Source organism: Mobula birostris, chromosome 19, assembly GCF_030028105.1.
Source record: "Mobula birostris isolate sMobBir1 chromosome 19, sMobBir1.hap1, whole genome shotgun sequence".
Classification (NCBI taxonomy): domain Eukaryota; kingdom Metazoa; phylum Chordata; class Chondrichthyes; order Myliobatiformes; family Myliobatidae; genus Mobula; species Mobula birostris.
The window spans coordinates 16,953,263-16,965,880 of record NC_092388.1 but is presented as its reverse complement, the minus strand read 5'-3'; the positions used below and the strand labels follow the sequence as shown (position 1 = coordinate 16,965,880).

Here is a 12,618-nt window from a genome sequence, read left to right as displayed (position 1 = left end):
ATCCTTTAATTAACTAATGTAATTTGGAACGAAGCATGGCAAATGCGAAATAATAGATACTGAAATTCTGAAACAAAAGAAAAATGAAAACGCTGGAAATACTCAGGTGCTTAAGGCCATCGGCTTATAATGTTAAATGTGATCCTCTCTGCACAGACGCTGCCCGGCTAACCGAGGATTTCCAGTATTTTCGGTTTCTCTGGATGAAATTTTACCTTCCTTACCCGTCATGACTCCAGATCCATCAAGGCGATTCTCTGTCAACTGGCCAATTCGACCGTGCCAACAATTTCCATTCTGGTGATGATTTGAAACAGAAACGACTAGAGTCACAAGTCTTCCAATTCTGATGTTGAATTTCAGCCATATTATTTTTCCATCAATAAGGAAATGTACATAATTTATTCATTATTTGATAAACACGTGCCAATCGCTACCATTGTTTGAGTGTTTCAAAAAGTTTGAACAGCAATTAATGTAATGTAAAATTAACATTTTTTGTTAGTAACCTTCTCAGTGGGATTGAGTTGGCATATAGGGTATGGAGTTGGCTGTTTATTCACCTACCCTAAATATTTACTCTCAGTGACATGATTTTAATTATTTTTTTCTCTCTCTGCGATGGCAGGTAAAGTTCCCCAAATACTATCTAGTAATCTGTGGAAATCCCTTTCCCGGTGGATTTATTCAAAGATTGATTTCACTCTATGCGTCCATATTACCTGCGGTCCGACGCACCACTTCATTTGCCAGGGTTCTAGCAGCGTTCACGACAAATTCTCCCATTACTTTATCATCTACTATGTAGATCATTCAGCCTCAGAGCACAACTCATTCAAATTGCAGTATTTTTTGGCGCGTTAAATTTAACTCCGGTGCGACTGTTTGCTGACATACTGATTCTCTCTAATTCAGAATGATACCATTCCGCGGTAATTCATTCAAACTAAAGAGGGCGTATCGGATTAAAACTACTGATTCCTGGACTAAAGATGAGCCAATATTTCGAGACAAAAGTTAGATGTTGAAGACAGATCTGCTTTATACGTACAGAGCCTATCCTCCTATGTTAAGTGTCTTATTTGAGAGAACCGAAGTAATTAATTTTATAATAACGTTATTAGAATGCCATGATACTGTCTGGAAAGTTTGTTAAGTGATACATCAGAGAGTTTTCGTGTGATTGATTGTTGTACTAAGTGGCAAGGTTGCCCTGCGGGTGGGCAACAGAGTTAAGTTGCGGATAATCAACTTGGGGCCGATGTCAAAGGCTGCAGGTTACACGCGGACTTCCGAGCAGGACTAAGGTGAGATCAGGAAACTGAGGACATCTATCTGGGATGTCAACCTGAAGTCACAAGACACAAAATAAATATTCAATTAACTGACACCGGGACCATTTCCTGGTCAATTCCTGCTGCAAGAGTAACACAGACTCCAAGATGTCAACAATAAAATATTACATTTCAATAGCTGTTGCAAGCAAACTCCAGTTAAACATTGGGTCTTGGGTAAATATATACTTAAATGCGCGGAGAAGTTGGTGCAGGTTTAGATATGTAATGACGCACCGCTTCCACCTTTCTCTTTTAAACAGCAATTTGTTTTCATTCGTGCGGAGAATAATCCCTCCTTCAACGGGGAACAATCCATTTTCAGGGAGTTGTCGAGGAGAGCCAGGGCCCTCTGGAAGGCATTCAACATTTAACACGTACAACCTGTGTCAAATTACTGTGATCTCCCGGATTAAACTCTGCAAACTCTGCGAGCTCTGCAAAACTCGGCAGTATCTTCACCCAAAGTGAATGGAGGGATACGTCAGAAATGCCTGCAGAATCGACTTGTTTGGTTTTATTAATCGCAAGTTATTTCCACGCCACATAGCCACTTAAAATCCAAGTGTAGTTTAGTGTCGATTAAAGCTCCTGTATGATCCCTGGTTTATGATGTACCTGAAGACACGGCAGGTACAGCTAAACACTTAGAAAGAAACAACTGTGCAAAAGTACTGCAATTCATGTTTTTAAAAATAACGTTGCCAGCATCTATTGTCATTAAATCATATTTATGATAAACAGCGTTTATGGATGCATGCCAAAAGTATTGCCCCTGATGAGTGTGGGAAAAGAAAATAAACTGGAGACAGTTGTGAGAAATACTGCACTAAACCAAATGCAGACTTCACGAGATGAAAAATAAAGAAAAGGCTGGGCCCTTACTCCTGCTGCTAAATCGGACCCGCTGTTGGTCTGGTCTGTTTAAAACTATATGAATAATTAATTTTCTGGTATTTGTTATTCTACTGGCTCTTTTATCCGGCTAATTAATGCGACCTGTCATTGCATTTACATTATTTTAAACGCTCAAATTTCCCATAATTTTTGGGTAATTGATCATTATATATCCTTTTGACTTTTTGTCAGTATTTTTTTTGAGAACTCTCTTGTGCAATTCCAGATTTGCCTATTGGTCTTATTTATACAGCGACCTTAGGCATGTGTATAACATATTGCGCTTGGGACCGAGTTCTTGGCACTTGTTCCGTGGAGGGGAGGGGACGTGAGGAGAGAGCGGTGGGGAGAAAATAACCCGAGAAGTCGTGTAAGAAAAGGGGAATCGGAAACGTTTAAGAAGGGAACAAACAGTGTAGGACAACTGCAAAATCATGTAGACAGGTTGTCATACACCAGTGGGTGCTTCAGTGAATAGATCCGAATGCAAAACATTTAACACAACACAACACAACGTGGCCCAACTGTGCGAAGCCACATGTTCCAAACTAGGAGGGGCTTGCCGCTAAAGTAACCTGTCAGTCAAAGCATCAACTTCAAATGATATCTACGGATCTGCCAGGACCTATGGGCAGACGCATCAGTTGGAGTTGAATTGACGATCAGATCGCTTACAGGAAGATTCTGCGGGCCAGGACAAAAAGAAACGGGATTTGGAAGCGATCGGAAGCGAGTTTTTATTGCTTGTCATTGTGTCATTTTCTGAGTTCGTGAAGATCCCTTCTTAGGAGATGGCCTTCCCTCAGCTCGGGTACCCTCAGTATCTAAGTGCGAGCCAGGCTGTTTACGCTGCCGATCGGCAGGGAGTGCTGGCTTCTTCCCGAGGAGGAGCCGAGCTTGGGGCTAATCCCGCCGCTGCTGTAACCTCCGTGTTGGGAATGTATGCAAATCCTTACACAGCCCAGAACTACAGCGCTTTCCTCCCCTACACCACCGATCTCACCATGTTCTCCCAAATGGTAAGTGCGATCAGTCTTTTACAGCACTTCGAACAGACATTCTGAGCGAAACGTTTAAAATAAATACTTATATAAAATCCCATTGCACAACTAAACTGGATCAAATCTTTGTCGGTCGGATATCCCCATATGTGTAAAAAGCATAAGATTAGAAACAGTTGCAATTATTATTTTAATTAGAACGCCGACCTTCTAAAGCAGCGAGACACGGTTGACGCCAATCGGTGGCAAGCGTGGTATCATTACATGGCGAGCATTATGCTTTCCCTTATTAGTGTCACAAGTTAAGACATTCAAAGTTTAATCACTGCTAGCGCCGACAACAGTGCGAATTTGAACAAAAGTCTCGTGGGCAGAGACGATTAGAAGCCGGCTTTGGAAAGTTTGGCAGTCTCTTTCATCCGCCCATATTTTCAGGGTTTTTCTTTGTCAGCATCGCGCACGGACACGTTTGAAACTGTTATTGTATTCACTGATTTAAACGTAGCTGCGTCTTCAGTTTATTCTGTAATGGTGGTATCGCTTTAAATAAAGTAGGCCGAAGTTGTGTGAGTTCCGCTGTGGTCTGCAGTTAATGTATGCAATCCGCAATTACAAATGTAGTACTGCATTAACCTGATATCTACACGACACACTGAGTGGATGCACCCCACATCCTATTGAGCTGCAGATAATATTATAGCGAAATGTTTTCATATGATTTGTTTAATCTATTATAATCACCACTGTTAAACGATACAAATAAAATACTTACAAAGTTTCTCAATTAATAAAATCCACCATTTCCTTATATATAAACGTGAAAAATATATTAAGAATCGTTGCAAATTTGGCTGCGTCAGATTTTAGTACAGTAAGCATAAATAATACAGTCGAAGACAATTCCTTTTTTATATAAAACTTATCTCTTCTTCAAACAAATAAAATAATCAGGCAAATTCGGTGATCTGGGCAATAGATTTGCCTCTGGGAATAAGGATTAAGTATAAATTCACTGCGGTAGAAATAACATAAGCTCACTGCGAGACAGAATTAAATGCAAGAGGAATTTTGAGATCAGCCCGGAACAATTACCTGCAAAATATTGAACGGTGGTCACTGATTCCATAGTTAGTTATGAAGATTTCCTGTTGTCTTCATGCTAATCCTGGCGCCCTGTTTGTTCAATCGTCTCTTGGAACAGAGCGCTCGCACTGCAGTTGGATTTAAATTCATGCTGTTTTCCCAAAACAGTTGAGATTATTTGCAATTATTTATGACTAGAGTGCCTTGCACTGTAGCACACAATATGGAAAATTCAACGTTCATTTAAAATTAAAGTACCTAATTCAGAATTAAATCAGGCCTGTGAAAGACTTATTGTACAGTATTTGTCAGGAGGAAGGGGAGTAATAAACACAGAGACTTTCAAGTTTAAATGAATGGATGTTTGCAGTAATCTTTAAAAAATATTCCCTGTGGTGTCTCTATCTTATACGTGATGCATTTCGAAATAATAAAGATGCACAAAATGACCGCATTCTTTAGCAATGTTTACATTGCGGCCATCTCAGAGAGAACTGGATGATGTCATGTTTCCAACTTTTAAATTTAACATAAAAAATCTTTCCAAAATGAAAAGGAGACACAGCCAACCAAACAGGCATTTAAAAAAGCGAAATAATTCGGCATAAGTTATTTTTAATCTGCTAAAGAGCAATCGAGCAAAAGTTAATATTTCTCATGTCTTCTCCCGCACGTTTTCACCAGACACAGCCTTAAAATAAATGGCGTTATCATTACAAAGTCGATTGCCGAAATTTTCCTCCTACCCCGAAAAATCAAGCAGTTTATGAAAGGGCAGTTCAACTTTTCTAATATTTCGAGCGTGGTGCTCTAAATAAACTATTTCTTAAGGTTGAGGAACAGTTGTTTGCACTACTGATCTTTAAATTACGATCAATGTTTCATCATCATTGAAGTGATTATATGGGACTTAAATAAAGTTCATAAATTTCCTTAATAAACTCTCATTCATTCACAAATATAAAAACTTGAGCGTTTATCGTAGCTAGTTAGATTTCACGTTTGTGTAGTTCGCGTGCACTAATTTTGAGATTTTAAATTAACTTCTGTTATGTCATTAACATTTGGTTTCGTTATACCGTTGTGGCAATTCTATTTATTTCGTGCATACCTCTTAAAATGTGTATTTTTTAAAATGTCGCTTAACTTTACACTTCGTTACTCTGGAAACTTTCTGCGTGCCTTCCTGTGGCAAACGTTGAGTGTAAATAATTTGTGTTGGGCAACATATGGTATGTGATATGGGTCTGTTCTTTAGTACCCCGACCCTGATTTCTCTTTCTCTCTCCCTCACCCACACCCCACTCCCTGTGTTTGTGTTGCAGGGTTCTCAGTACGAATTAAAAGACAACCCCGGAGTTCACCCGGCTACATTTGCAGCCCATGCGGCCCCTGCTTATTACCCCTATGGTCAGTTCCAGTATGGAGACCCAGCCAGACCCAAGAATGCAACCCGGGAGAGCACAAGCACTCTCAAAGCCTGGCTCAACGAGCACAGGAAGAACCCCTACCCCACCAAAGGGGAGAAGATCATGCTGGCCATCATCACCAAGATGACCCTGACCCAGGTCTCCACTTGGTTCGCCAACGCCAGGAGGAGGCTCAAGAAGGAGAACAAGATGACCTGGGGTGCCCGGAATAAAGAAGACGACAGTACTCTCTACGGCAGTGACACAGAGGGGGAGAACGAGAAAAAGGAGGAGGACGAGGAGATTGACCTGGAGAGTATCGATATCGACAAAATCGATGAAAACGATGAGGAGCAAAGTAACGGAGAGGAGGATGAAAAACTGAACCCCAGTGGTGAGGGAGAAAACGTGGACTTGGAGAGCGAGCACGATCGGACTTTGCAAGGGTCTGCTGTTGAAAGCAAAGCAAGAGAGACGGACAGAGTGGATGGGAGTGTTGCCGAAAGCAATGGCACCAGGGGGATTTCATTAGGACAGGGGAATTTGCTAATCCCAAATCACAGCAAACCGAAAATCTGGTCCTTGGCAGAGACTGCGACCAGTCCAGACATTGCCCAGAAATCTTCGCCAAACAGCCACACGCAGCCGACCATTCAGCACCCGGCTTTTCTCTCAAACCATGGACTCTACACATGTCAAATCAGCAAATTTCATAACTGGACGAATGGTGCTTTCCTGGGCCAGAACTCTTTGCTAAATGTCAGGTCGTTTCTGGGGGCGAATCATCACCACCACCACCATCATCCGCAGCATTCGCAGCAGCAACAGTCTACTGTGCTAACGGCGGCCCTCGGAGCAGTAAGCAATGAAAAATCAACAGATATACCCAGTCCAAAACACACAGGTATTTTACGCTCATCGTCCTCCTTCAACTTCACATGTATAATATACTATATATATATATATTCAGCTTCCAGTTAATAGCGGATCTGGTAACGGCCAATTACGCACTAAACTTAAAATCTGAAGGGCCGCCGGGTTCCCTTCTCTCTGTGAACCTACTTTACAAACTTCAAAGCCAAACTCTCGTTCCTGTTGGATGACTGATTTGAACTGTTTTATTTCCTTTTGTTTTCCAGATAGAGATTGTATTCCAGGCGAACCTCCATCACAGCAAATTAAAATATCATTTCAACCCGTAAACGAAAGGTAGGTTTTAAGAGTTAATCCAAAATAAAAGGGACGCCGTCCTCGCTACAGTTTTGCAATGCAACAGGATGATTGTTTAATTGTAAGGAAGGAAAAATGGTTTTGGAGAAGTTGTGAGCACTATGCAACTTATTTTAATCTTGCTTGGAGGCACAAAGTATTTGCACAATATCTCATATTCAGACACTTCTGTCCTTTTGTTCTTTCAGCTCACGGCCTCAGCAGGAAGGGACAAGAGTTTTAGCAGGAATCTCCTCCGTCTGAGAAAGTTTCATGGGGCAAAAACGAAAAGAAAGAAGAAAATTGAAAAAAGATTTTTAGGAAGAGAACATTTACTTCATCTTTTTGTATTGCCAGTATTTGGACAATGCAAAAAGCCTTTCAGAAGCCTGACAAATATATAACGATTTATTTGACATTGTAACATATCAGCACGTGTTAATCTAATTGATTTTGTTTCTTGACGCGATTATTATTGGTTTAGTAATTATTTTCCCACGTCCAATATTTTATGTATATAGAGTGATTATAATTGTAAATAAGCGTGTGAGCAGAACTTGTCAAATCATATATTTTTGTCTAATAAACTAAAAGATACTAGAACGAGCTCCCTATAATCTTATGTGGCAATTATATTAATTTTCAAAAAAGGAGGAATTTCAGAGTTTTTGAAAAATGTTACTGAATGTATGAAACACTGTGTGTGTGTGTGTGTGTGTGTGTGTGTGAGAGAGAGAGAGAGAGAGCGAGAGAGAGAGAGATAGAGAGAGAGAGAGAAAGAGAGAGGGGAGAGAGGAGGCTGGGGGTGACGTGAGATTATTTTCGTAGTCACAGTTTTTGTTGATGTTAACAGGATTATTTTACTCAAAATGTACCGCTGACAAACAAACAAAAAACAGAGGCTGGGCGACAGAAAACGATTCCAAACCAGGCTGAGAACTCAGCAAAGTAAATGTCTTACTGTTTATTCTCCCGGTCCCCAATGAAACCAAATCAGTGACCTTTAAGGTGCTACTAACTCGACAGATGGCTGCTCCTGGTGGAAAAGGGGGAGTTCTATGAAGCAAACAGCTGCTAAAGCAATTAAAAAATAATATGGGAAGGCTGTGTCCAAACAGGGAGGTGGGGGATTTAAAAAGACAAGCTCATCACGTATCGGAAATAATAGCAACTGTGAAATAAAATATTAACAAAGCATCAGGGCTCCATGTATCGATTGTTTGGCTGATCTTACTTCATTGGGAATCACGCTCTCTGCTGCTGTGCGACATGCACACGGAAAAAAAAAGCTCTTCCTTCCGAGCGATAATGTTACATTATCATTGGTACCGAGACACAGACAACGCTGTATGTCATTTGTATAAGGTTATGAAAAAATACATTTGATTCGTCTCTTCGCATTCGAGGCATTTTCCCATAATGTTATTTACCGAAATTATCTTTGAAACGTTGTGACAGGTTACAGATAGGTTAATGAAAAAGATAGGCGATGTATATCGTCTGCGAAATAATGAACCGGCATTCTATTAATGTTGATTTAAAAATGTCTTTAATTGATAATGCCTGGATTGTCAATGATTACATCAAAGCTGGGTAAAATAATCCGGGTATCAGCTACTGAAGAACTGAGTCATCGGAGAGGTTTCCAAATTAGTTATAAGATAATAACTTATTTGAGTTATCAGGCTTAACTGTCTTCGTTTTAAGAGCAGTGATGTCTTGTGCTTTTAAGCACTTCCTGCGTTTTATTTGAAGCTGACGCGCTTTCCTTGTGGATCCTGGACGGTTTTCGATTGCCTTAACTCCACGTTGTCACGGGTTCTCTGAGTTAGATGAAGTTCCACTTCACACTGGAAGAAAACCCATCTCCTTCGGAGGAGACGTTGCTAATTTTGACGTGGCGTGCTGGGCAGGAGCGCAGGCTTGCTGCCGCGTTGAAGCAGCTGCGAATGGATGCGTGCGGGAACTGTGAGGCTACAGCTCCCTCTATGGATCGCACCGCAAATGGCGGGAATAACAGTTCGGACGCACACTTCACGTCAGTCAAGGGGAGATTCATCGTGAGGTACTGGGAGCACTGAAGCTCATAATGTGAGGGAGATTCACGACGTGAAATGTGCTCAAAATATATCCACAAATTGGTAGAGAATGTCTTGCAGCTCTGCCTGGGAAGCCATACGTGGGAAGTTTATCTGCACTAGAAACATATAGTTAAAGTGCAGGTCTGTGAGCTAGTGTCAGAGCGCTGTAACTTTATGGTTAACTTCTGTTTAATTCTTCGCAGATACCACCTGACCTGCTGAGTTTTTCCAGCGTTATATTTGTTTATTTCAGATTACCGGAATCCGCAGTTCTCTGCTTCTTACTGATGGAGCCAGCTCTTCACACAGGAAGATGCTATTGACGAGTAAGCTTACACAGCAGATATAAACGTGGCCCGAGCTTGTAGAGTTAAACACTTCAAGTCTACGCAGTCCGCGGTTTTCCCGCTTCTGACGCATTCTTTATAATTTTAACGGAAAACTTTGGAGTTGCAATACTATCTGAAGTCGTTGGAAAATTGCACCCCCCTCCCACTCCACACACATATACACACACAACCAGAACAATTGCTCATTTTACACGTTGATCGAGCACCTATCCGCGGAGGATTTTTGCGGGGTCTTTTTTTTCATAGTCGACAGGAGAGACATCGAATACTCACTAAACTGCATGCTGTCCTACCGTGGTCTCATTACAGCCCAGCGCCACATTACTGCTTGCCGTAATCTTGTCGCACCACACTAGGGATCTCTTAATCCTCTCGTTCTCTTTGAACATGGATCTCTTACACTTAACCTGTTGGAATTTTGCACACTTAACTTTCAGATTTATACGATTGGAACGCTAATCCCGATCAGCAACTACCAATCCTCATAAGGCACATAGTCGCCCATGCATTGTTTGCGCTTTTTACAGATGGAAATTTTCAGTTTTTTCACAGGGTATAAAGATGAAATTTTCAAAATAATCAGAATAATAAAGAATTAACAGAGAACGTCATCAACACCGAGTGTTCACCTTGGAAAATGAGGGAAAGGTCCCTGCCGATAGTTTTCTTTATTTGTTTGTTTCTTTCCTGTCTTAGACATTCATTAAAATACCAACAACAGAACTACTTGGTAGAATGCGAAAGAGGACAAAAACATTCTCCCGACCCATGGTCTTTTAAAAAGAACGGGTTCTGGAAAGGTTTTAAAAGTTTCACTTGCACTGAAGTCGGGAGATACTCCTGGCACTTTTGCAAACGCGGTTTGGAATTTGATTCGCGTTAAGTCAACCGAAGAAAAGATCCATCTGAAGTTGGGCTCTCATATAATCCACTCGTAAACTTTGTGGATTTTAATCACCTCCCGCACTTTTCCCTGACTTTATAAATGAATTCACAAACCACATCGAACTTAAACGTAACTAATCACCAATGTTTCCAAATAATTGCGTGGTGCAAAACACACTCACTCTCCACCCATTCATGCGCATTTTCCCCTGCCTCTTATTATTTTCCAACACACCCTGCTCCAGCCATTCAGACAGCCGGGAGCAGACAAGACTGACAGATAGTCGGAACTGGCTGTTGCAAATTCCTCTCATCTCACTAGCTATCTGACTGTATTATGTGATATACAGGCATATGACTGACAAGAGATAGAGAGAGAAATAGATAGGTAGATAGATAGTTGGTAGATATTCTCTTAACTTTGTAGAATGAAATTCCTAATCAACTGTGATGCACACATAATTCCTATAAGATTCAGAAGAAAGGCAATCCATGCAAAGACTAATTACTAAAACAAAATTTATAGCTGTAGATTAGTAGGAGATAATTCCGAAATCGAAGCCAGAATTAATGGCTAAGTTAAAAGATCGCAGATTTTTGTTTCACTGGTTAAAACGAAGATTTCTATAGACTTCTGGAGTTTTACCCAACTGTATTTTAATTATAATATGTTCCAATGGTACTTGAATTTATGAATCTAAATACAATTATGATAATGTGAAACGAACCGAAGGTGCGCTTGTGAAGTCATCAGACAAGATTGCGTTGAAAATTGATCGTAAGCTTTAATTAATGTTGAACCAAAATAAGATTCAAGCTTTCCAAATTTAGTTAAATCGAGAAATTTAACAGAAATCTATCACAATTGGGATATCTCTATCGTAGAAATATTCGCCGCTTTATAAGAATCATAGGACTCTCAAGTGATGCGAAAGAATTTCTGAGCGAGTTGGAGAGGGAGAGAAAGTAGAGTCTTCTTGTGTATTTGTGAAGGGCCTAATTTGTGAGTTAATAATTGAGGGTTAAGGTTGAAGAAATAATACTTATAAAAATGCCACTTCCCGCTCCATCCTCCCCCAAAGAATCAGCTTTAATCCCACCATTTTAATGCGGATGTCACTTGCTGGCTTTGCGAAACTCCCGCCGCAACCGCTGCTCTCATCTGAAACGTGGGAACACAATCGGACGAGTTTTGGGGTTCGGTCAATCACTCACAATCTTATTTCGCGCAGACACGCCTCGGCAGCCGCTTGAAAACGTTTGTGAGGTAAGGTAATTGGACTTTGATTGTTAATTCACAACTTACTCCACAGTTTTCATTATCATTACATTTTCTACAACTGAGAAATACCGCGCTAAAATCTTGCCGCGGATAGTACGGAGGTATGAGACTACGCCACCGAGTAAACAGGCGAATCTATGGCAATACAGTTCACGAAAATTGCTACCTGTTCTTTATCAGAAAAGAATACTCTGTTGGGATTAGAAGCAAATGCTTTTGGTGACTAACTGTATATACAATGCAACGTCTTTGCCTTTCCCAAAACTACCAAATAGATGAATGCAAAGTATATAGAAGTATTTTACTGCTTCCATAGCAACCCATTCGCTCATCGCCCCCTCCTCCCCACACACGCACTACCACACCCCGCCCACACACATCCCCCTCCCACGACCTCTGCACACCGAACGGAGTTATTGCTGGACTTTAAGGACAGGAGGGAAGAGTGCGTGAAGAGCGCTCCAAGCGCGGCGGATCCATTGTGAAGCCCCTGCGAATTTCATCCACGCCTTTTTATTTCGGGGGGCGGGAGGTTGGTTCACTTCTTCTTTTGCCCTCTTTTTAAGCATTAATCAATTATTCACCAGCACATTTATCTCCTGCAGAAAGTGGTGAATTCATATTCCTTTCTGTGTTTTACTACCCTGACACTGATTAATGTAACATGCACCGCGGCTCCTGTGTACTATAAGACTCTATGAATCATACACTATAAAGTTCCAACCGTCCTTGTAAATGACTTGAGAGAAGTCCCTGCAGTCATGCCCAACACTGAAATGTCAAACAGACTCTTACTTAAACAACTGATGAATGATTATTAATAAAACGGGGCCGATTAGTTCAATATTACAGCCCAAGCCATTAAGAATCTCTAGCTGAAATACACATTCGCTTCAACAAATCAGATTTGCTTTTTTCCTCCCACTTTTTATACACATAAGAAAACGTTTTGCTAGACAGTGTCGTATAAAATAACCTCCTGGTGTCACATTTATTTGCATTGTTACAAGCCATCTTGAGATTAGTGACTTATTTTGGCCCTGAGCTATACCACTATGGTTTTATATGGATATAATTATTCATTTAG

At 40.8% G+C, this 12,618-nt stretch overlaps 1 protein-coding gene across 1 annotated transcript; it reads left to right on the top strand.

The window, feature by feature from the left end:
- The first annotated feature begins 2,865 nt into the window (after positions 1-2,865).
- Positions 2,866-7,551, top strand: irx1b (iroquois homeobox 1b). Its single transcript, XM_072283018.1, has 4 exons — positions 2,866-3,250; positions 5,641-6,628; positions 6,864-6,933; positions 7,143-7,551. The coding sequence occupies exons 1-4, from the start codon at positions 3,023-3,025 to the stop codon at positions 7,195-7,197; spliced, it is 1,341 nt and encodes a 446-aa protein (XP_072139119.1). The 5' UTR covers positions 2,866-3,022; the 3' UTR covers positions 7,198-7,551.
- The last annotated feature ends 5,067 nt before the right edge of the window (positions 7,552-12,618 follow it).